The sequence below is a fragment of the Ciconia boyciana genome, chromosome 10, assembly GCF_034638445.1.
Source record: "Ciconia boyciana chromosome 10, ASM3463844v1, whole genome shotgun sequence".
NCBI lineage: Eukaryota > Metazoa > Chordata > Aves > Ciconiiformes > Ciconiidae > Ciconia > Ciconia boyciana.
In genome coordinates this window covers 25,662,887-25,688,077 of record NC_132943.1, presented here as the reverse complement: position 1 = coordinate 25,688,077, position 25,191 = coordinate 25,662,887, and the positions used below count along the sequence as shown (strand labels likewise).

At 39.4% G+C, this 25,191-nt stretch overlaps 1 protein-coding gene across 10 annotated transcripts in view; it reads left to right on the top strand.

The window, feature by feature from the left end:
* The first annotated feature begins 13,353 nt into the window (after positions 1-13,353).
* LNPK (lunapark, ER junction formation factor) overlaps positions 13,354-25,191 on the top strand; it is a 54,921-nt gene continuing 43,083 nt past the window's right edge. For 3 of the 10 annotated variants that reach the window (XR_012044278.1, XR_012044279.1, XR_012044277.1), the window contains exons 1-4: positions 13,391-13,480; positions 18,763-18,807; positions 19,969-20,156; positions 23,532-23,590. Coding sequence is in view for 7 of the 10 variants with exons in the window: in XM_072874110.1 (XP_072730211.1) it covers positions 13,403-13,480; positions 18,763-18,807; positions 19,969-20,156; positions 23,532-23,590 (370 nt within the window). In the remaining 3 variants the exon portion in view is untranslated. Of the gene's footprint in view, positions 13,481-17,420; positions 17,503-18,762; positions 18,808-19,968; positions 20,157-23,531; positions 23,591-25,191 lie in introns of all 10 variants that reach the window. The other 7 variants (XM_072874113.1, XM_072874115.1, XM_072874112.1 and 4 more) reach the window with 5 other exon arrangements.

Below are 25,191 nucleotides of genomic sequence, written 5' to 3'. Positions count from 1 at the left end.
TTTCCAGTGTTTTGCTTCAGTTTTACTTGGCCTGGATGCAAAATGTTCTGATCTCTGCTTCTCTCTTCCAATCCTTCCAGTCCCTATCATACTGATAAACTTGCCAATGCACATGTGGCAGTCTTCAGATCTGGCATTTCTTTTGCTAGATGAATATTTTCCACAGTCCAAGGGATGCTGAGCTACACTTGCACCCCTCCTTCACTTCATCTGGAGAACTGCTTGCCTCTGTGGTCACACTTCTCCCTTGGAGTTTAGGCACCACTGACACAAGTACTTTTTCATTACCTTCTTCTGCACCAAAGCTATTACAGGACTTTTCTCACTCCATAGACTTTGGAGTTTCTCATAACTCTTGATTCTCAGGTTTTGTGGGAAGGAGGCTGCATGCTGGAAGTTATCAGTGGATTTAGGGCTGACTTCTAATGTGTTTATATGTAGGTCATTTATTCCCATTACTTTTAATTAAAGCTATGTTTCCTCTTCTTAATATCTTACTATATTATGGACATACAATGGCCATGAAAAATAAAATGTGATAGGCTAAAGTTTGCCTGGGAACAGGAAAAGCAATAGACTATTCAACTGAGAGATGTATTATGTAGTGAAAAGTACAAGATTTAGTACTAGCAGTATAAAAGAAGCTGCACATAAAGTTGTCTCCTTCCTCATAGAAATATGAGTCTACAAGCAGCCTGTGTGACATCTTAACATTAGCAACTGAAGTACGTGTACAAAGCATGAAGGCTAAATACTTACACTTCCAAAAAGCCCATCGTTTTCTCATAGGACAGAGGACATTTTTTTATTGCACTAATAGCTGGCACTTAAAATTAAGGAGAGTTTAAGAGATATGGAGAAAAACTGAATTAGGTATTTCTGCAGGAATATTTATTTTGTAAAGATTGCAAACATAGCTGTGATTTATCCTAGATAACTCACACTGGAACTAATAGTTAAGCCTTGATCTGGTATTATTTGATAGAAAAAAAGAACTCTTCAGCTTAATTTGAGTTTGGGTATTTCAAAGCAGGTATTTGCAAACTTGGAAAAAAAGACCCTTTCATTAATCCATCATTTTGGAAACAGTCACACTAACCCACAACCACATACAAATACAAAAATCCTAATGGGACTATTTTCTTACTAAGCCTGTAATAGTTTACATTCACCTAATGGCCTGGGGTTATAAGCAAACTACTCAATTAGAGAATTTAGGCTGGTTGCCCACATATTTTAGAGCAAATTATCCCTTCACAAATGCAGAACCCCCTATATAAAATGCCTAAACAGTATTTCCTGTTAAAAAAAGCAAAAATACTATTCCCTAAATTCCCACCTTAAGCCTACTAAGTATTTCTCTTTATGCTAGTGTAGCCATTTTATGGAGAAATATTTGTTTTTGCCTCACATACCTCAATCTAGACCCTTTGGCTGGAATGTTTTTAACGTTCCAAGCAGCTTAAAAATGCTAATGCAACTTTTTTTTTTTTTTGAGTAAGACTTTAAAAAGTGGTTTCCCACTCTCCTTATTGGTGATACTGGAACAACAGGGGTCTTCTGAAGGCCTGGCATTTTGAAGCTTCGAGGATAATGAATCTTTCTCTTCTAAGGGCACTCGGAATTATCTTTTACCGCTTACTATTTCTTCTACTGCTTCTTTCATTTAAAAGAGAGGTTGATGCTTTCAACCTATAAACACCCATTAAAAGTTCCTCACCCTATTATGCTGAGCTGCTGCTCCTAATTGTATGCAGCTGCGTAGATCATCGAATTCTCATTTCAAAGACAAAGATTTTAAAAGTACAATGAACCAGATATCAATTCCTCATAACACACCCGCTTCTGAAATGGAGATGTGTGGTTGTGACTGCGTAGGGGGGATGAACATCTCCCTCGTAGTGTTTGATCATAACACGACAAGACCAGCTCAGGCCCAAAGTGGGTGATCAGTGTCATGGGTCTGATGGCACCGGTGTGGTTTTGAGGCTGTGGATGGAGGGGTTCCCACCTCTGTTCCTCCCATTCTGCTGTCTGCTTTCATGGCCAGGTGAAATGACTTTCGGGGAGATGCAATATGAGCTGAAGGAACTGTTGGTTGGTGGATCTGCAGGTGGTCGAGACACAGACCCTTTGCAAATGAAAATATTTTGTGTGTGTGACATGAGTGCTGTCACAATTATGAGTACCAGTGAAGTGCCCTTTCTCTTGTTTGAGATCTGGGGTAAAGAATGAAGGTGCTGCTAGGTCTTGCCTTCACGGTCTTTTTGGAAGCTTATGAAGGCTTTTTCCATTATTTCAGTCAAGACAGAAGCTTTGTCCTCTAGCACAGGCCGTGTTGATGGCCTCGTGCAAAATTCTGCTGAAGCCAAAGAGCTGGTTGTGTTCATCTGAAGACAGAATTTAGCTCAAATGTGAAAATGTATGTAGTGTGATTCAGGTTAATAACTGAAAAGCCTTTTAGTAAAGCAATGAGATAGCGAGGAAACATCTGAATGCCCAAGGAAGACTTTAGAGCAGATGAGTCTACAATTTTTTACATGCTTAACATTTTCAGTTCTAACTGCCTCCCCTCAATGCTTTATATAGTCCACTCATCCCTAAAAGTCAGAATCTGTGGGATTTCTTCACTATGGCACCCACCACAAGCTGACACTTTTGAAGGTATGGGTCTTATAAAATTAGACGAACATAACCATCTCCTGGACCAATGCACAGCTCAGATAATACAGCAGCAACGATAAATAAAAAAACATATGCTGTCTTGCAACTCTGCTAGTCTGCAAAAATTGTGAAGGGCAAGAGCAGAAAGAATAGATTAAAACTGCCAAGTAATGAAGGAGATTTGTGTCATGGAGGTATCAGAGGGAATCAGCCCTCAGTCCTGCATTATGTGTGGACCCCTACAACTGTGTAGAACCCTAACAAAGTTTTGGGGAAGCATGCAGCTAAAATATTACACTTCAACTCTGATGAAGGATTAGGGTCTAACTTCATCCAACGCTCAAAGAATAGAGAAGATGTAAATTCTAAATTAAGGAAAGCACGTTTTAAAGAACAAAAGATGAGGTCAGTGGAATAAAAGCAGTTAAGCACAGTGTGAGGAAGCAAATAATTATTTTAGACATACAAATTAATTTAACAAATAGATGTCAATGCACATACTTTTGAAAGCAATGCTGAAAGAGTGTCTTCAGGAGAGCTTTAAAATCAGCAGACTGCAGGTGGCTATTCCACGAGTAGGCCGTTCCTGCTCTTAGGGACATCAACAGCAGTTCCACCACTAGGGAATCATATACTGAAGAAAATTCTTAACATCACCAGAAAAACAAAAGGCAAATATTCTTCGTTTTCTCAATGTGCTCATTAAGCAGGATTTCTTCTACTAAGATGAAATTTCCGTATTAAAAAGTATGGTAAACTACTTGCAAAGCTACAAATAATATCAAAGGAATACGCAGGTATTTCAGGACTCAGGATCAGACCAGAAATTCTGGAGCAAACTGGGTAAAAACAAAATGCCCAATCTCTCTGTGTGATAGAATTTGATTAAGGTTTATTGGCTTTTTACTACAATTTCCAATTTGACAGGCCCTACTAAAGCTAAAATTGAATTTCATATACAAAGCTTATGTGGTTATGTTTGTTATTAGCATTGTCTTCCCCAGAGATATTTGGATTTTGTTTAACTGAAAAATAAACAAGTTAAATGCTGAATTGCCTGGCTAAGACAGTTATATGATGTGGTCTTTTCCTTTCATTATAAAGATTGTGAGTTTTGGGATACATGTTTAGGAGTTTGTGGTTACTTTACTTTAAATCTAATACTGTGGACTTATAATGTTTTTGTTCAATGTTCTGCTCTTTTCATATAAAGTTCTGTGTCCTGGCCAATTTATGACCAGACTTATCCAATAAACAAGTTTGTAGGAATGCATTTATAGATTGTTAGAAATATGTGTGGTGCCTGCACTTTTCTCAGCAATAATGTAATGATTTATTTTTACTGTTAATTTTTAGTTATATTACAACAAAAAGGGAAAATAATATGTATATGTCAGAAGTTATTTTCCTAAAAAATAGAAAAAATAGGAAGATGCATAGGTCAAGATTAAAAAAATACCTAACAAGTATGGATGGATTCCTGTGCTCTTGGATGCCAAGCCCAAGACATTTTAAAGAGACTTGATTTTCAAAGGTTAGACAATTAGCACTTTCTGAAAATCAGATCCCTTGCAGTATCTCACCTGAACCCACAAAACCTTTCTGAGTTTTCTTGGTAAATTGAAGAGTAAGCAAACAAGCCAAACAAGAAAGTTTATGATTTGTCAATACATATATCAGATAGGTATAATTTACTACATTACTTTACAGAGTAGGAGATAGATAGTTGTAGTGTGGAAGTTTCCAGGAATCCCAGGACCCAATTTGCTAGCCATGAGCTGTTAGCCATGGCTGCTAGCCATTATGCTGTCATTCAAGCATAAAACAGAGACAGCACCAAACTGTTTACATCTTAAATATTGGGAAAGAAACAAATGGCAGGTGAGCCATCAATAAAACAATACTGTTTTAGTAGCAATGTGCCAAATACTGTTATTTTTCACTGATCTTCTCAGTGCACTATGGTATTAAATCATTTGTCAAAATGAAGAGAAGTTGTGATGTTTTGAAGGACAAATTGCTAAGACAGGCAGCTAGCAACGTGAGAATAAGTAAGTTTTCGTTGTACCTTAGGTTAAGATGTTTGGGATTAGCATCTATCTGTCTTAAACTAAAGATAATTAAATGAATGTGTAAAATTACTATCCTTCATAAAGAACTAAAATCACCAACAAGCATAAAATGTATTATAGTATTTTTTACTGCTTTTCTGGCATGAAAGAACTGATCTAGTATTGATAAATGTATATTAATAAAATAACTCGGACATAACAAAAATATATATTTTGCCCTAAAGCAAAACTCCTTAGACTTCACTACATGCTATTTCTATTTCCTGGTAACCTCCTTTATTCTCTATAGGACTCAATTTGATGTGCTACTTGTGCTGCAAATTGGGCCTTTTCTAGCACATTTTATTCTGGTTTGTTTTGCCTAAAGAATTGAAGTTTTATTTCAGATTTTTCTCTTCCCCCACATCCCATCTGCACTTTACCTTTGACTCATTACTGCTTTATTATTGGCCTTACTTTTCACTGGTTGATTGGTTGATTATGGGTCAGTTTATGACTGGAACATGGAGAGTACCCCAAAAATGTGCAATAGAAACCCAACTCACTGCCCTGAAATGGCAGTTCCCAAATGTGTTTTTAAAATTCAAGACACGTTAATTTTACCTAAGCACCTCTGTGTAGCCAAAGCAGGCTTGGCATGACCTTGAATCCTATCATTTGAGGTCATCGGAGTGATTACAGTAGAAATTCTACTTTTTGTCCATCTTCTATATGTATTTAATGAAATAGCCTTATTTTAAGAAAGGGAATATTTGTTGACATCCTTCTAATATAATTCCTTCAAGCTCTGTTTCAGCCATTTGCCAGTATGACACACTACGAGAAAATCATGTACCCTGGGAGTTTTGCATGTGAAGGGACTAAATTCAGATCTTAACTTACCTAAACTTGAAGCAGTAATAGTTGTAGTAAAGGATACTCAGTAGCTGAAATATGTTCTGAAATTCTGAATGCTTTCACATTTCACATTCTTTGAAAAATTATTTGAAAATCATGTGTGTGAAAAGACTAACAGAGGTTATACCATTAAACATGAACACAAAGCAACTGTTCATTGTCCTTCAGCTTGCAAGACGTGTATTTGCTTTCAAGGGGAGCTCTAATACTTGTCATCTTTAACGGAATGAAATCACAGATACTTTTACATGTGGATTTTATTATATGAATAGGTTTATAAGCCTGCTATTTAACATGATTACATGAATTACGAACTGTGATTTTATTTCTTTTATAATCTTTGTAGAGCTTGCCATATTTTTACATGTCTATGTCTGGCATTATACACGTTTGAAACTGTGCCAAAAATATTTATTGTCCTATTTCTGGCATTCTGGGACTCCGCGGTTCCGTTTGGTTTCCAACCAGAACAAAGCTTATTAGCAGATCCAGTTCTCGGTACTTTGCTGAAAACAATTTTATACATAAATTTAATACTTCATTAAAGTAAGCTCTTGTAACAATCAGGAGTAAGTATGAAATGCATTTAATGTAGGTAATGTTCTATCTACCATTTTGAGCAGTTATCAAAAGCAAAATATATGTACTAATTAGTACCTTCCTTCTCATTGCCTGTCTCCTCCAGCTTGACTAATAAGAAAGCACTAAAGCGCAGTCAGGTTGAATAGAAACGGGATACCGTTCCCGCACTTGTCTGTGCTCTGCACACACACGCAGCGCCCTGGAAGGGAGGCTCGCTGCAGTAAGAACCGCACATTCTCATTTGCCCCTTGAATCACATTTACTTGGTTCCAAACTCCATTATTCTTAATCAAGTAAAAATCCTCTTAAGGTCAACAGGAGTTTCATTCAAATTACTTCATAATTTGGCCCTCATTTTGTTGGGTTAGTTCCCACTTTGCCCAGTAGGCACAACCATATTAAAAAGGCTATTGGAAAGCATTCTTTATTTTATTTAGCTTCAAGGAAATAGATGTTAATAAAATTTAAGGATATACTTACGTGTTTATTAAAGAGGAGGAATCCTGTTGAATCAGAACCCTAATTTGTTTAAAGAGCAAACTGCTCCAGGAAGCAAAAATAATATAGCTGACTTAGGTATTAGTACTGCTCAAATACTTTCAGCGAGAATAATCATGCTTTCATTTGGAGACTAGGGAAAATTGATTTAGTATGTTTTTTTACAGAACATTGAGTTATTGTTTATACAGTCATTTTTCTAACTATAAACATATATTACTCATTATAACCATTAAAGAGTCAGAAGCTTGAAGTCATGCCCATCAGGGAAGGGAATGTACTTATGTGTGTATAATAACCACTTCTAAAACTTCATACATTATTTGAAGCATAACTTACCTCAAATAGAGGCAAAACCATCTTTCTGCTTTTCATGTGACAATTTCACACTAGGCTTCTTCTGTTTGTTCATGAGATCTTAATGACCGAACAAACACACGCATTTCAGTATTTTATGAGAAATCACTTTCGTGATTCATTGTGCCACAAAAATAATCCAAAGTTTAACCATGTTCCTAAACATGGTGTCAGAGATAGTACTCAAATGAAGATGAGACTGCCATTCCTGCTTTAAACTTCATGGTCTTTCAAATATGGAAAAGTTCACACTCTAGGCTATCAACAAAGAGGTTTAAGACACAAAGAGGTTTTTTTGATTTAAAGCTTTTAAATGTTTACATTTTTGCCACAGAACAATAATCAGCAAAATAATAATAGTAATAATTGTACTACTACTAAGTAATAGTTACATAGTAATTGCAATAGCAACAGTAACAGTGACAGTGATAGTGATAGCAATGGCAATAGCAAAAGCAATAGTAAGTAATAGTAATAATAGTATTAGTAATAATAATTATTATTAATCAAAAGCAAAGGTCTTAATCACAACAAGAATAATTTATGGAATGGAAAAGCTGATCTTGGCTTCTTCTGTTGATTGTATACAACTGTTAAAAGATTTTTATATGAGCCATTCACTTGAAATGATATCTTTTGACCTGAGGGATTATGTATTCCTTTTTCAGGTAATAATTTATCAGGAAGAGTCAGATGCAAAGGACTTCATGAAAGCGCTGGAGCACGGAAATGCCCTACATGATAAAATACCGAAAAGCTCAGGGAATGAGTCGACTGTAAGAATACAGGAATCTGACACTGCAAATAATACAGTTGGATCAGAACATCAAAAGAAGCATATACTATTGCATATAAAAAATTAAATCAAAGCTACGATATCTTCCTCAGTGCTGCTGTTGCAGATCGCATTTCTAAAGCACATCATGCCAAAATATGGCATTAAAGGAACACCACCTCGGGAACACCACCTTTTTTGTATGCTCTGAAATGATTAAAATGTCATAAATTGAACACAGTTTATTTGGTTAATCCATTTTTAAGCCTTTCTTACAGCTTCCAAGTTATATCTGTCTCATGGCTTCAGGCCTGAACTCTTTCTAGCTCACCAGTACCCTCTAAGAGGGCTCTGTCAGTCCCTTGGAATCTGAAAAATTTTCTCTAGATCTTTTCCGAGTCCCAGTCCTAACTGAAACTTACAACAAAATAAGACAAGAATATAGTCTGGAGTCATCGCAATCAGTCATGTCAATTAAAAGTAAAGTGTAGGTTTGATGTAACTTTTACTACAGATATGCCCACACAAGGAAGTTATTAATTATGTATGTACTTTCCTGTATTGGTAAAAAATAAAATGTTCCTATATTGCTTTATCAAACATATTATTAACTTTTTTTTTTTTTAACCAAAGATGAATTACACAGGACATTCACAAATGTGTGTCAATTACTCTGTATGTGTCACTTATGAAGTGCCAGCATGCGCTCATTCTGTTCAAGATGCAGAGGAAACAGGGTCCAGGCCCCAAGAAACACGATCCATCATTGGCTTGATTCAGTTTTGGCTTATGCAAACACCGCCGGCTGTGGTACGTTCAGCTGAGGATGGCATGCAAGGACGCTGCAGCAATCCAAACGCCGACACCAAGTCCATTCCACCAGTGGCGAGAGAGTAGCTTTGCAGGTGGAGAGCAGAGCAGCAGTGAGGAGCACCTGGACTGCGTCCCTGACAGCTCGGGCGGGCTTGCTTTAATCACTGAGGTGCCCACGGGGCGCAAGGAAGTGGCCTGAAGCGAAGCTGTGCTCTTGAGGAGTCCCCTGTGGTGTGGAGCAATGAGCACAGAACGGCTAACTGAAACACGAGTAACTGGGGCGCGGTACCCCAGTTTTGGTCTGAGCAGTGCAGCGTACAGCAGCACCTAATTCTCAAACTGCATTGACTAACAGTGCGGTGAAAAAACTGGTGAGATGGCAGCACACCCAGACCACAGTCAATAGTGGTACGGGTAGTGGAGTCTGTGATCTTAAAGCTATCTACGTACCCTCATTTGCTGCAATCACTTCTCCATTTGCAATGTAGACAATGGTTCTGTTTCAACATCTAAATTTTCACAGCATCTAAACCAGTTAAACTACATGGCCTCACCAGCCAGAGAAGTCCAAAAAGGTCTACTTTAAGAGAACACTGAACGCACTTTGGAAGCCTAATTAAAAACCTCAGGTCAACACAAATTAGCAAAGCTAAGCTTCTTTTAACCAGATAGCATTTTCTTATTTAGAAAAATAAATCAGACTACTAGGCCACATATATTCCTAACATATATGAGTGTTATGAATGTTACCATGGGAAAACTCTTCTTGAAGGCAAAACAGTCTTAGGGTGTGAGACCAAAACATTTTTTAAAAAGTTTACTACTAATTGTTCAGTGTTCTGCATATACAGGGGCTGAAAGTGCTAAATGCTATCAATGATGCTGGGGAAAATTCTGGAGAGGTACTCTGCTGTTAGAGTGGTCACGCAGAATCAGGTTAAACACCAAGCCCACTGATAATGAAGGATTTTGAAAGGAATTTATTTAGAGTTTTAAATACTCTGTAGGGGGCAGTTTTGAACCAGATTAATGAAAATTTTAGGCTGTCTGATTCGAAGTTATGGTTTTATCCTCACCAGCTACATGGCCACCATTTCTTCTTTCAGGTAGATCCTGGCTCTGAAGCAAACAGGTAGCTGCATGATATATAACATCATATAACATGCATATAACATCACAAAGCTGAGACACTTATCTGCATGTAAAGTTCAATAATGGTAGCTAATAATACCTTTTTAAAACTACCAGTTAAATAGATTCATAATTGTATAGCAGTGATTAGAATCTCATGGAGGAGGCCTGCATAAAAATCAGTTCTATAGCAGGGCCCAAGGACATGAGTAAGGCCTGGGATCTCCCTCACAGTTCTGGTTCAGCCCTGAATCAGGGCTGCATTTTGTGGTAACTTGAAAAAGTTTATGGCAATTCTGGAAAAAAAAAGGGAGGAGATTCTTGGAGATGCCAGTATTGGTTATAGTATTTCAAAAAGCCTTTACTGTATCGTCATTATTTGGGTTTATTTTAAGTGGATACTATGCTAGACCACGGAAAAAGATGTTGGTATGCTTAAAAATGTTAGCTTAAAGATGAGGATTTAAATCAGCTTCTCTCCAGCAACACACCACTTTGAAGCATCAAACAGGAGTGGACTACACCTATATTTTATCTGAAACCAAAAAGGAAGACATCCTCTCAGCAAAAGGGATAGTCATTGCTACAAGGATTTAAGCAGATGTGGCTCTAGAGAGCAAGCTGAAGTGAAGGAAAGGCTCAGTCACTGAGTCTTTTTCCACTTGGAAAGGAAGGAACAGTCTAGGTCTCAACGAGGAAAATAAAGCTGTAGATGTAGGTTACAATTTTGACCTCTGTAACCAATAGCAGAGCATTTCTAGTATAGTCAGTGGCTCTGCATTGACTGCCATAATTTTGCTTTTCATAGAATCACAGAATGCTTTGGGTTGAAAGGGACCTTAAGGATCATCTAGTTCCAACCCCCCTGCCATGGGCAGAGACACCTTCCACCAGACCAGGTTGCTCAAAGCCCCATCCAACCTGGCCTTGAACACTTCCAGGGATGGGGCATCCATAGCTTCTCTGGGCAACCTGTTCCAGTGCCTCCCCAGCCTCATAGTGAAGAATTTCTTCCTTACGTCTAATCTAAATCTACCCTCTTTCAGTTTAAAGCCATTACCCCTTGTCCTATCCCTACATGCCCTTGTAAAAAGTCCTTCTCCAGCTTTCTTGTAGGTGCCCTTCAGGTACTGGAAGGCTGCTGTAAGGTCTCCCCAGACCCCTCTCTTCTCCAGGCTGAACAACCCCAACTCTCTCAGCCTGTCTTCATAGGAGAGGTGCTCCAGCCCTCTGATCATCTTTGGGGCGGTCCTCTGGACTCGATCCAACAGGTGCATGTCCTTCTTATGTTGGGGGCCCCAGAGCTGGATGCAGTACTCCAGGTGGGGTCTCACGAGAGAGAAGTAGAGGGGGAGAATCACCTCCCTTGACTTGCTGGTCATGCTTCTTTTGATGCAGCCCAGGATACGGTTGGCTTTCTGGGCTGCAAGCGCACATTACTGGGTCATGTTGAGCTTCCCATCAACCAACACCCCCAAGTCCTTCTCCTCAGGGCTACTCTCAAACCATTCTCTGCCCAGCCTGTATTTGTGCTTGGGACTGCCCTTGGCCTTGCACTTGGCCTTGTTGAACCTCATGAGGTTCACACGGGCCCACTTCTCAAGCCTGTCAAGGTCTCTCTGGATGGCATCCCTTCCCTCCAGCGTGTCAACCGTACCACACAGCTTGGTGTCGTCAGCAAATGTGCTGAGAGTGCACTGAATCCCACTGTCCATGTCGCCAACAAAGATGTTAAACAGTGCCGGTCCTAATACCAACCCCTGGGGAATGCCACTCGTCACTGGTCTCCGCTTGTCTTGAATGAACTTACTTGAAGCCCATTCTAGACCATGATTTGCAGCTAAAGTTGTTACTTAGCTGATATTGGAACTAGCTAATAATGTGGAGTAGCAAGACTCACTCTGAACACTGGCAGAAACTAAAATAATTAATTTGCCAATGCCAAAACTAAGAATGAATGCCTGGTAGATTATCAGACTCAGTAGTTCTACTACTTAAAGCTTGAAGCTGATGGTTTTGTCTGAAAAGGTGGTGGGATATCTTGTTTGTCCTTGCCTGGCCCAAAAGCTTTGCCTATTCTGTTTGGATTTAAATTATTTTTAAAATTGATGTAGTGGGTCTGGCTGGGATGGAGTTGACTTTCTTCATAGCAGCTTGTATGCTGCTGTGTTTTGGATTTTGTGACTAAAACAGCACTGATAACACAGCAATGTTTTGGCCATTGCTGAACAGTATTTGCACAGTGTCAAGGCTTTCTCTTTTTCATGCTATGCTCCCTTAGTGAGTAGACTCGGGGTGGGCAAGAAGTTGGGAACGGAAACAGCCAGGACAGCAGACTCAAACTGGCCAAAGGGATATTCCATACCATATAACATCATGCTCAGCAATAAAACTGGGGTAGCAGAATAAGAAGGTGGGGGGTTTTGTCTTCCAGGATAGACAATTGCTCGAAGACTGGCTGAGCATTGGTCTGCTTGTGGGAGGTGGTGAGTTATTTCCCTTGCATCACTTTTTTTCTTTCCTTCACTAACTAAACTCTCCTTTAACCCAACCCACGAGCTTTCTTACTTCTACTCTTCCTAGTTTCTCCCCCGTCCTGCTGAGGGGGTGAGCAGGAGGCTGTGTGGGTGATTAACTGCTAGCCAGGGTCAACCCACCACGACTGGAAAAACCCCAACATTTACAGGCTGTGTTATGATGCATTGTTACATATGACTTCAACAATGCAGGGTCAGCTGAAGGTATACAGCTTCCGCATAGGAATTTCTACTTCAGGGCACTCTGACGGACTTTCCTCCGCATCTGTGCACGTAATCCCACTTGCGTAGCCATAGTGGTAAAACTTGTGAGCAGGGCACTGAAGACCTTGTGAGAAAGACAGTGCAAACAAAGCAAGTATTCTCTGTTCCCGAGTCCTCTTGGCATGGGACAAGTGACGATGGGCGTCTGCCAAGAACGGACACCACATAAGAAAACTGATGAAGCAGAGCACCAAGAGAGAGGGCACTGTTATTACAGCAATGTAAATTAAAGAAATATAGAGGGCTGCTTCTCTCCAAGTAAGTTCCACGGTCGCCTGCTGGAAGGAAGGGGTCAGTGAGAGCAGTCTTCTTCTCTGACCCCGAGGCGACTCCAGCCCTGCCGCGGAGGAAACACATCCAGCACAGCGCCTGTCAGCACCCGCTTCATTGGCAGAGCCTGGACATGAGAGCGTCAGGAGGCTGCTGCAAACCTTCACACGACAGTTTGACCCTCAGCTTCCCAGGTTTTAGTGTTAAAACACTCTTTCTTCTGTAAATAAGTATCAGAGCGCGCCGCAGGAGGACGGGCTCGGCCTCCCCAGCCCCGCCGGCGATGGCGGCGGGAGGGCGGTGACCGCCTCCGACACCCGCCCGCTTCGACTTGGCTCGGCACCGCCCCCCGGGGCACCGTGCCGCCGCCCGGACGCGCCGTGCCCCGAGGCGGGGCTGGGAACTGCCCCACGACCCGGGCCCGCCCCGGCCCGCCCTGCCCCCTGCCGCCCTCCGCCCCGCACCACCGCCCCGCCCCCCGCCTCCCAGCGCACCCCGCGGCAGCGAGGCCGCGATTGGCTGTCGGGCCCGCGCGGGGCCTGATGGGAGCGCCGCCCCGGTGGCCGCGCCCCTCCTTCGGCGGGCGGCGGCGGCGGGATGCGCGGCCCGGCCCGCGGCAGGTACGGGCTGGGGGGGGGAGGAGCGGCCCGGCCCGGCCCGGCCCGGCCCTGCCCTGATCGACTCCGCGGTGGGGACTGGCTCCGCCGTGGGCGGGGCGGCGGGAGAGGGGCGCCCGGCGCTGCCCGTGACCCGGCTCGGGCCCCACGTTCCCGGGGGCCGAAGCGGAGCAGGGCGGGCGGCCGGTGCCCCCGCCCTCTCCCGCCTCGCCGCGGGCAGCCGGGCGGCTGCTGGGGTAGCGGGGCGGCGGCGGGCCGCGCGCACCCTCGGAAGAAGAAGCCACCGGGTGCGAGGAGGGGGCGGCGGGCGCCTTCCCCGCCTGCCCGGAAGCGGGGGTGGGGGGGGGCGGCGGAGCCGTGCGGTTTTCCCGGCGCTGACCGGGCGGCTGGTCGGAGAGGCAGGCGGCGGGAGCCGAGGTTGGCCTCTGCTGCTGCCCTCCCTGCCGCGGGCCCTAGGGCTCGCTCCCCGCGCCGCGGGCGGCCGCTCTCGCAGGCTTCAGAAAAGTGCCTGTCCCACCCACTCCTTGCTCTGTCGCTTTGGAGTCTCGGTGTGGGAACTAATTTGCCTTTTCAGTTTAGGCTTTACAAAGCATAGGACCGCCATAGGGTGCTTCCAACAGAACAGCTGCAAATGAAGTTTAAATTGAGGAAAATTCAGTATCTTCTGTTAACTGAGAGGTTCTAGGACAGGCTAGCAGTAGGTGGTGAGTGATGCTCCTGGCTTTGTTTTGCTTGTTTCCTTGTCCACGGCTCTCATAGCTGGAGATGCTTTTTATGGCCACTGTGGAAGTTTCTGAGCTCAATAAGTTGTGGGAGAATATGAATCTTGGGTGGAAACTTTGTGAGCACAACTGGAGATTCAATCTGAAAGGTAGAACTTGTGTTCTTTGTAATGGTAAATATCTGAAAATATTTGCATAAAATGAAGTCACTAAGTTTACAAAAAACCTCATTTTAAAGAGCGTTCCCCCTTCAGGTATATATGTCTGTAGGCAAAGTCTTGATTTCAAGTTTCTAACTTCCTTTTTGCTTTTAATATGACTTGTCTTGATGTTATTTAGTCTTGATCAGCGTGTCAGTTATTAAAATTTATTTTGGAGACTTTGATTTTTTTTTTTTTGGAGAGCTTTTCATCTTAAAACATCAACAACAAGCTTGAAGAAATTTGAGACTTACTTGATAAAAGTGCAATGAGATCATCAAACTATTTTCTCCATCTGGATGAATAGGTTGGTGGATGACTTCTGTAATTGTGTGTGATTCATCCCTCTTTCAGAAGAGAGCCTTTTCCTGCTCTGGTACTTTTACTGCGGCACTTTTGCTATGCTTTTTACTAATTAAATTGCATATTTTTGGGGTAGAGGAGATGCTATCAGGAAACTCGTATTTTTTCAAGAGTCAGGTAATAAAACTGGTAATAGTGTTTTCTTAAACTTCTACATTAAGTGTGTTTTAACACTTCTGTTGTCTATTTTAAGCCTAGGGCTAGGAAATGTTGCAGCTATCTTATTTGTGTATTAAATCAGTGATAATATTTATAGAAATAAGTCCAATTGCAGCAGTGCTCAGTGAGTGGAAAGGACAGCTCTGTGCTAAAGAAAGGCAGTCTTCAGAAGGAAAAAGTGCTGTGCAATAATTTGATGGTTAGAGCATGGGAAGGAAGGAGGACTCTTACTGTGAAGAATAGGATATTAGTGGGAGGTATGTGGAGTGGCAGGTGAGGAGGAAGGAGGAGAGTTTGAAGCAGGTGAAGACAATATGTGTTGTCATGTCAAAAAAGAGAACGGAGGGAACGAAAGAAAACATCTGAGGCACTCCATAGAAACTTCTCTGTCTCCTAACTAAGGATTCAGTGACTAAGCTGTAAATGTGAATCTAGTGGCCCTAATTCCTTAATACCTCTTTGGGGAAGGGTTTTGGTAATATTACTGACTTGCAGAGCAGCGTACTGAAAGCCTGTCAGCATCATAGTTCATGTAAAATTATGCGCACAGTGACACTTGTCAAACCTGTTTCTCTTCGAGGTATTTGCCAGATATTTTAAAAAACATGTGTAGAGATAGCACTGTGAATGTGTTATTGACAAAGGTCAGTGTCACCAATGGCTCATGGATAACCTATGCCCAAAAGATCCTCTAGCACTTCTACTGCAGAGGTTCTCAGGCTGTGGCCTGAAGGAAAATGGCACACAAAAAGGCCGCATGAGCATCTCCATGTCTGTCTGTGTCCACAACTGAGAGCCACCGTTGCTCCTAACAGCAGTGACAATGCTAGGGAAGCAAACTATAGATTTGGGAACCTTGTGCTAAGTTTACAAACCTCTTGATTGGCTGTTTGACATAGCTGTTGTATTGTTTTGCAATAAAGATACTGTCTGTCTCTGTAGAAATATTTGTGAAGAAAGTGTCTGCTCAGATCTACTGCAATACCTGTCATGCAAAAACTTGCCTGTAACTGTAAAGTGACAATTGTATAAAATTCTTAGTGTTAGATTGTGTGTTTGAAAAATAAAAACGTTACTGCTGTTTTACTGAGGTGAGTGGCTGTAGTAGTGATTATTTTGAGAATTTACTCAAGAGTCCAAGGGGTAATTGTGCTTTTTCTGTAGCTCGCCCCTTTGTGCTAGTAATTTGGCAGCAGCAGAGCTAATTTGTCCATCTGTTCTAGCTTCATTTTGGCGGCATTTCAAATACGGATTTCCTTATCTTTAAGGATTAGTTTTTGAAATCATAGGGCCTATAGTTCTGGGTTATGAAGTCCTCGGCTTTCTTAAAAGGTGAAGAGGTTACCATACTACAGTAGTGTTTGTGCTAGTGAGCAATATGTATTCTCTATTATATTAATTCATTCTAACAACCTCAGACAATTTGGAAACAAATTTGGATTGAGATTAGGTTTCTTTATCTTTCAATTTTTGGCCAAAGGTAACTTAATAAACAAGATAATAACCACTTATATTTCTGCCTAAGTGGATCAGTGCTTTGTTTTAATAAGTCTTACTGTTTCATTCCAGAGTTAAAAAGGTTTGAGCCCTAGTTGGGACTGAGCATTAGTTTACTGCTGGGGTTGCTATGAACCGATCACTTTTTCATTCACTGGGTAAAAACTTGTAAATTAAGTGACTGGAGAGAAATTCTGCCATCCTAAGGTTCAAAGTCAATTGAGTCCAACTACCTGCTGATGGAAAGTTGCTACACTTTTGTTTCAGGAACCTAGACCCAGATCTTCAAATTAGTGCTGTTCATGGGTTCCAGGTTTGTGTAGGGTGATGTGAGCTACTTTTGCACCTTAGAAATTACTTTAGGGCCATTTGATGTGCCAGTGACTGCACTGTGTGTTGTGTGCAGGGGAGGCCTGCCAATGTAGTGCTTTCCTAGAGCAAGTGAAATCTCTTTGAAACTGATTATTTGACATTATACAAAGGAAGAACAATAGTGCTATACAATACGTTCTTGTTGATAAGAGTATGAAAAGGAAGGAGATTTATTGGAGATGAACTTTTTCTTGAATAGGAGGATGTTAATGCTGGATGCCTGGAGTGACAGCTGGAAAGGAACATTGAGAGTTATGCTTATGAGCAGCAGAGGAAATAATTGGAAATCAGTTTCTTAAATAATCCTGCTCAGTAATAGTATTTAAAATTGTTTTTCTGCTGGAGGATTTTGGTGGCTTTTTTAGCAGTTATTTTGTGCCTCTGTTTTTGAGGACTTCCCCTCTGCTTAAATATTTCCAAAGTAAAAATAATTTTGGCCACATCAAGGCTGATCAACTGACTTACAAGATGGCCTATGAAACAGAAGATTGGATTTTATAATAACATATAGGTAGATAACTAGGCAATGTCTTTATGCGATATTTTGATTCCTTTAGATATTGGAACAAATTAATGAATCTTGGACTATGCTGTTAGATTGCTCCTAAGTGCTTAATGCTTCACTTCTAGCTGTGAATTCTTGTAGAAGATTGATAGCTCTGCCAACATTTGTCCACATTAGAAGATGGGTGGATTAATTTCAAGATGGAGGGTAAGTAAAATTGTGTAACAATATAATAATCTTTAGTCTAGAAGATGGGAGTACGCAGGACATGTTTCTTAATGCCTATTGGTTGACTGTTAGTGCTAAACTTTTCCCATTTAATATGTCACTTAAAAGTCCAGTAGTGAGACCTAATGACCAAAAATATTCCCTGCCAAATCCCTAAACTGTGAAACTGGGCAGCTGTCCTTCATTTCGTTTGCAGTACCAGGCCTGGCACTGGTTTGGTTAACTTATAAAAAATACAGTTTTAACTCGTTCTGTAAATCTGTATAGTTTTGTGGTGCTTCATTGGGATAGATACAGCAGTGTCTGTGACTTGAAAGATTGGTGGCTTTTTTAGGTCAAAATGGATACATTCAGAATATCACTCTATGTCTGTTTTAAGAAATATTTTGGTAGCTACTTATACCTATACAAGTCTTTCTTCCTAACTGTTTTTATTGGCTTGTATATTATTGAATGGTGTACTGAGATTATGAGGAAGAGGCGTGAGGTTTTTGACTACTCTACTGGCAGGTGTGAGTTGTTCGAGTCTAGGTTTGCCTTCGCATGTTGTCAGTTGATTTCAGAGCCTCCCATACAAAACTCCTTCAAAGGCAAAAGTTTAGGTGAAATGTCAGTTTTGTGTAATAGAAAGAAACTCGCTTTCATGGTGATGCAGTGTGGGCTATGGTTTTTGAATTTGTGGCCTGAAGGGTGGGGGAAGATAGTGGCTTTATACTTCTCGGAAATTAGGAAAGATTCCTAGAAGGTGGATTCCAAGTTGCTCCTAAAGGGAATTTTACTGGAGATGATAACACTTATTTGCAGTTGCTTATAATTTATTTAGAGCATGTGTCTTTGTGTGGAATGAATAATTAAAAAAACGCTTAAGTTCTCAGGTTAGGGCTTCCTGTATATATTCTCTTTGTTTTGCCTATTCCCTCCACTCATCAATTTTCTCCTTGTTTTACTTCCCACCCACAAATCCATTATTGCTGCACATACCTTATAGGTTTTCATCTTTTGTGGTGTAGGAGAGGAGCCTTCAGTTTATAGTAATACAAACTTTAAAATAATGATTCATTACAGTCCATTCTATTTGACGCTATTAAAGTAGGAAAACTTGTTACCTTTGTATAAAACAGATAAAAAGACATATTTGTAAGAGATTAATATATTGTTAGAAAACTGTTAATGTACAGTAATCCTCAAAATATTGACTTTTTTTAGTGAGATTAACAACGTTGTTCTTTCCCTTGTAAGCAGGCAAAGCCTTCCACTGTAGAAGTATTAGAAAAAATTGATAAGGTATGTATTTGCTTTTTGGTGTTTTGTTTTTTTGTTTAGAAATATGCATCCTTTTTGCTGGCCATGTATTTCTTTCACATTAGGTAAAATACTGTCATGGAATTTTAAATTATTTTGATAATTATTCCAGTTGGATGTACTAGAGATTCTGAGTTTCAGATGGACTGCTACCTTTTTTCCCTTTACTGTTAGTCATTTAAAAAAATCCATGCCATATAATAGATAGTGAGAAACTACAGTTTAAATATTTATTTAGAGAGCCTGAAATGGGAATGAATGTGAAGGTGGCTTGATTACACAATTTAATTATAACCGATGGTTAAACTCCCATGTAATGCAAAATGTCACTAATGCAAAGTTCCATTCATCAGACTCATTAGAAAAGCTTCAATGTATGGTTTTAAGTGTAAGAGTTGTAGCTGTAGTGGTAGTAAGTAAGGTTAGGGCACAATAACTGAATAGATGGTTCAGTAATCAATTGTGGTTTTTAGCCAGAATTTGTGACAGATGTCTGTACTCTGTGGGGAAATTAACTATTTTGAAATATGCTGTTGATATTTTTTGTTTTCCTTTTAATGAAAGTGTGAGTACTCCCATTGTCACTTGAAATGCAGTCAAAATGGTAACATAACAGCATTGCTTGATCACTTATTACTACGCCAAAAGCGTCATTCAGATGTTCAGGATTTCACTCTTAATGTGAGGAAAATGCTGAAATGAAAACATGTGAAGTGACGGAGAGGTTTCAGCAATTTCCCATGTTAGTAGAAAAGTATTAGAAGCATTTGAAATTCCGCAGGTGCCTGATGAAAATTTTGGGATGCCAAGCATGGTCAGTAGTGAATTTACTAGCATTTTCCACTTGTCCCAAATATACTAAATGCATTACAAATATGAAAAAGTGCCGATTTGTAATATTTCTTCCTAATAGCGATGTGTTACTGCTAATACAGTGCAAGTGGCCCATATCATAACCTTAATAGTGTGATGTATTTGTGATGAAAGTTATCTTTGGGCAAATATTGTCATTTATCAAAAAGCTGCTTGACTTTTCTAATCAAGTATCAAATTGATATGACTAATTTTAGCAAACACTTAAAGGCAGCTTATTAAAACCACCAGCTAATTTTACTAATAAGGTTGAACCCTATTTATTTACAGGAAATACAGACATTAGAAGAATTTAGAGAAAAAAATCAGAGGCTACAGAAACTATGGGTTGGAAGGCTGCTTCTCTACTCTTCACTTCTTTACCTTATTACCTGCTTAATTGTATATTTGTGGTGTCTTCCTGATGAATGGACAGCAAGGTTGATTATGACGCTTCCATTTTTTGCATTTCCATTGATGTAAGTAAATATGCCTTTTTTTTTTCTAACTGCTGTCTTTTTGATAAAAGGAGGTGGAAAATACATCTCAGCAGGGGTTTGGGTTTTCTTTTGACAATCCTTGAGTTGTCATAACTTGCTGAATTTTTTCTTTTAAAATAAATCCAAATAGTTAGGCAGACACTTTGAGGGAAATGTCTCATGGGTCTGGGTTTAGTGTAGAACTAAATCTTACTATCAAAAGATGTTAGCATCTAAAGTTACTTGGCTTATCAAAATTACACTAGGGCTAGAGACACACCTGTATCTGAACAGCTGCAAGGTAATGTAATATAAGCAGAAGAGCATTATCTTGGGTTTTATTTCTACTGCTATTTAGAAAAGTACCACTAGTATATGAAAGTGACCCAAGGTATGTTGCCTGTATGTAAAATGCAGCTTATAAAATAGGGGAAAAAAATACAAGAGTTAATGGGGAAACTTACTTTTACATATTAGGTGACTGTTAACACAGAAGTGACTTGAAAGGTCATCAGCCTAAATATGTTGAGGACTAGTTTTACATAATTAGCTGTTTTTCTGGAAAATCATTGACCGTTTTCTTCAACTAGAAAATATCCTAACATCATTGGATGTGAATAGGAGAAAGTATTGTCTGCTTTTTTTGTTCCACTGAGCTGACTGGCTGCTCATCCTCATGAGTGGCTTTTGTTTTCTAAGAAAACTACTTTTCTAAAAGTAACAGAATGGGCTCCCACCTCACTAAACAGCTGCTTCCCTGCCTTCCCTTCCCCCAGACCATCAAGGAGAAGTAGCCTACTGAGCATCTTTCCTACCAACGGGGAGCACAGTGCATTTACTAATTTGCTGAAATGAATATCATAAATACTGTCCATATTTGTATAGCATCTTTGTATGAAAACATGACTTGTCTGTCCTAGCTTTAGACTTGAAAGGCAAAGTCAAATGTAAGTATTTAAGGCTTTGCAAGTTTAATTAGTGTGGGTCAGCGTAACGTAATGTGCCAAAAAAATACTTGAAGATGCCTTTTGTATGTCATACTGTGTTATGCCTAATGTACTAATATGCTGCTCTTGGGGAATCCTGTGGAGAAGATACACAGGCAGCAATGTCTTGACTGGAAAGGATTAATACATAAATTAAAGCTCAAATTAATCTTTGGCAGCAATATGAATTGATTTTGTTCTTAAGGACAAGGATTTGAAAGTCTTTGTTGTTATATGTGAGGCTTGTGCATGCAAACAGGGTAGGCTTGTGGAAGAGGAAATATTACCAGCCTCCCTTCACTTAGGTATGTTAGGAGTAGTGTAGAAATGAAAACTTTTATTACTGGAGGTGGTGTGGAGGTGGTGGCTTGTAGCGCTGTGGTGTGAGATTTCACATCGGATTTTTATTCTCTGGTTTGTCCTCTGATTCTTGTTCGTTTTTTTTTTTAATGTTGGGTTTCTATAAATGTCTGAATTAGATATCGACTTACTAACATTTAGAATTAGACTGTTGTTCTCTTATGACTTGCAACTGTTTATCTGGTTTTTCTATTAAGCTATTCCCCTTCAGCTTTTTCTGGCAGATATGAATGGCAAGCAACTGCCAGCTTGTCTTTGTTCTCGGTCAAGAGGTGACTCCATGCTGAATGCCTGGTGCCACCCCAGTAATAGCTCTAGAGATTTTTCAGCCCTAATCAAACTGGAATATGTCTGCATTTTCCAGCTTGCAGTCAGTCACCAACTTATTTCTGTCTTGGGTTATTCCCTCAGGGTCTCAGCAAGTTACTGATGCTGGTAGAGCGAGTTAAGTTCTAGGAATATATAGCATCATTAATTTTAAATGTATATTGAAATGTCTGAAAAGTTGAAGAAATATATTAGCATGTTAGAAGGATGTTTCTTGAAATTATTTTCATTTGAATTAGATTCTATTTCATCTTGCATGTTCTGATTTTCAGATAAATGTTTTTATTTTGTAAAATTGGTCTGAAATGGTCTGCTATTAAACTTTCACCTCAAAGTTCTTAAAGAGGAAATGTGTTTTATTTCATGAAGTCCAGCCATATATCTATTAGCTTAGAACACAGCTTTAGGTAGAATACTCTTTATTAAACATACAGTAAAAAAAGAAATAATGCTTTTGCTGTGTAACATAGTCTTTAAAGCAATTCAAACCCTGTGAAACATTTATTTCTTTTGATACTTTATAAAGAGACACATCCTGCATTGTGTAAGTGGGCAAAGCCATCTGCATTCTTACAGTAGTTATTACAGCACACCTTTGAACGTGGAATAGAGTTAAACTTCCTTCTCTGTTTCGCTGACCTTGGATAGTTTACTCTCACATCCCAGTTGTCTTGTCCAACTTAAGAACACAACCTGAATTAGTTAATACTTGCAAGTGTTATGAGCTGGGCAGCCAGTATATAAATGCAAAAGATGTTCTGACGAATTAAGTTGAAACTCTATTTGAAATCTTACAGCCTTTTGCCTGCTTTCTTATGCTAGCTGTTATTCAGAGAACCTTTCTAGCCTTTAAAATTCTTTTTTTCTTAAATGAAACATTACTACTTTAAGCTTTAGTATATAGTGCTTGGCACTAGGAGGGTTTTGGATAAGTATGAGATTTGCCACTTGGCTTAGGCTGAATAACTGCCAGGAAAAGTGTCAACTTATAATTATAAGCAATTCTAAGCTTTAAAACAAATGAAGTCCTGATGATTGCAGAGAGACCTTTCAAATGTAAAATGTCATAGATCAGTTTAACCCTATCCTTGAGCACAGGTAAACTGCCTCATTGTTTGTGCTAAGTCAACTGAAACCCTACAGAAACTGAGTGGATTCAGAGCTCTCTAAAATCGCCAGGCATCAGGTCAGTTAACTTTGTTTGAGAGAGCATTTGCACAATAGCTGTATCTCATGGTTTTCACTGGTATTGAATTCTTCCCACAAATCTCCCAGGTCTTAATTTTGGGCCTTAGCTGGTAAGCTTGGTTTTCTGGATAACATGCATCGTAAATTTATCAAATAAGTGATGACTAAGTAACTTTCAGCTAGCTGCACATACCTTGATTTTAAAAAGTTCCCACTGAACATTTTAGCAAGCAATGATGTTACTTGCTGCTGCTTCCTTAGTATTTCTACCTATAGTAATACTTGGTTAAATTTTAATAGACAGGAGGATTTTATTTAGATTAATGTTGTTGACAAGAAACTAATTTAATGTTTTGTTTTCTATATAAATATTGTTTGAAGATTTCTGTTCTTTGTATTTACAAAGTTAAATCTCATCTGGTAAGTCTTCTGCATTAACCTATTTGCTAAATGACTTCAGAAATGGTTACAGTAATACATTTGAATTAATATAATTCTTCTTTCTGTTTTAAAGAATCTGGTTTATAAGAACACTGCTCATTTTTTTCTTTTCCAAAAGGACAGAAAGGAATAGTAAGTATTTTTTCTGTCTTTTTCTAGAATACGGAACTAGTTGGGAATGATGCTTGCTATGAAAATGTAAATATTTTGGCTAATTTGGCTTTCAGGAAGAGTAGCCTTTTGGTTGATGCTGAAATGGGTAACATTAGCAAAACTGTTGTTTCTACCACACAGTCCTTGAAAGAACAGGAAGGAAACTGCTTAATCTTTCACTTTGCTTACAGAATTGTGGTAACTTTCTCCTGTCTTTGCATGCTTCAGAGTATAATGGAATAAAATCTTGTGCAGAAGGAGTGAAGGAAAGGAAATATAAACAATAGTAGTAGTTCCCTTAATACTTGCATCTTGCAAGTATTCCAGCAGTCTTAATATGTTATCTTTATGTATAAGAGAAGAGGTTTATAGCAGATGTGTTTAATTTATTTGTAAAGATAGCTTTTCTCTCCCAAGTTCTCCAAAGCATGCTTATGTTTTCCTGAGTGGAAAAGGGATAAGCAGGTGTTTTTGTGCTGTTTTGAGAGCTAAGGAAAACTGGGAGTCATGTAACAAAAAAATAATGCAGGTGTTCAAATATATATAAAAAGTTGTTAAAGAACATGCAGATTCGTTCTAATGCAAATTTTAAAAGTGCATCTGTGGCACTTGTCTGCAGTAGTTAGAATTCATTTGAGACTTTCTTTCAAAGCAGTCCAGCCTGTAACAATATCTCATGGTGATGTGAGCAATAATACAGGAAAACCTCAATGTTGCACTATGTTTTATGACTTGCAGAACAACATGATGTATTTAATTTGTGACAGCTTATGAGTTAAACATCACTTTTGGAATTTTTCTTAAACTTAATGTTTGCATTTGATATGCAAGCATAGGACATACATTTTTATGTAGAAATAAAATTGTCCATATATTCTGTGGTACTGTGATTCATTTCTAAGGCGAATATATATTTGCATTTCATGGCTGGATAAGAAAAAAAAGTATGTATGTTTTTCTAGTTTGCTTAAATGTCTTTGTTGCTGTTTTTAGCATACAAGCAAGTCTAATGCTTTTGTTGAACCTGCATATAAAGGGTTTTAGTAGACGTTAAAACATGTCAAAAGGAATTATTTCTGCATTGTTCCAGAGATGGGGTAGAAATGAAGAGTTTTACCTCAAAGATACAAGTCCCGTATTTGGAGAAGAGAAATCAAATGTGCAGTGCAATAGTTACAGCAATAAAGCAGGAGAAAACGTAGCTGAGAGAGCAAACTGGCAACTGAGTGGCTCAAAGCTAGCCTTTTATTCTGGGATAAGTTAATATAACACATTGAGTCACTGGAGATGATTATTTAATACTGTAAAGCTCTATGCTGGATAACCGGCATATGCCAGCTTTGGGAACCATGCTCTGAATGAGGAAAATTCCTAGTGAAACACTAGGAAAGGTGGTGTAGAGAGATTATGGAATTTCAGTTTTTAAGACTGGTCAGGCAAACAACTGTTGAGGAAGATTTAGGCTGACCTGTCCCAAAGTGTGGGGAAAATAAATGAGGTATCTTGCAGGTATTGACTTCTCTAGTATGATTTTTTTTATCTGTAGGTTTAAGACGAGATATATTGGTTTCTTGAGAGTA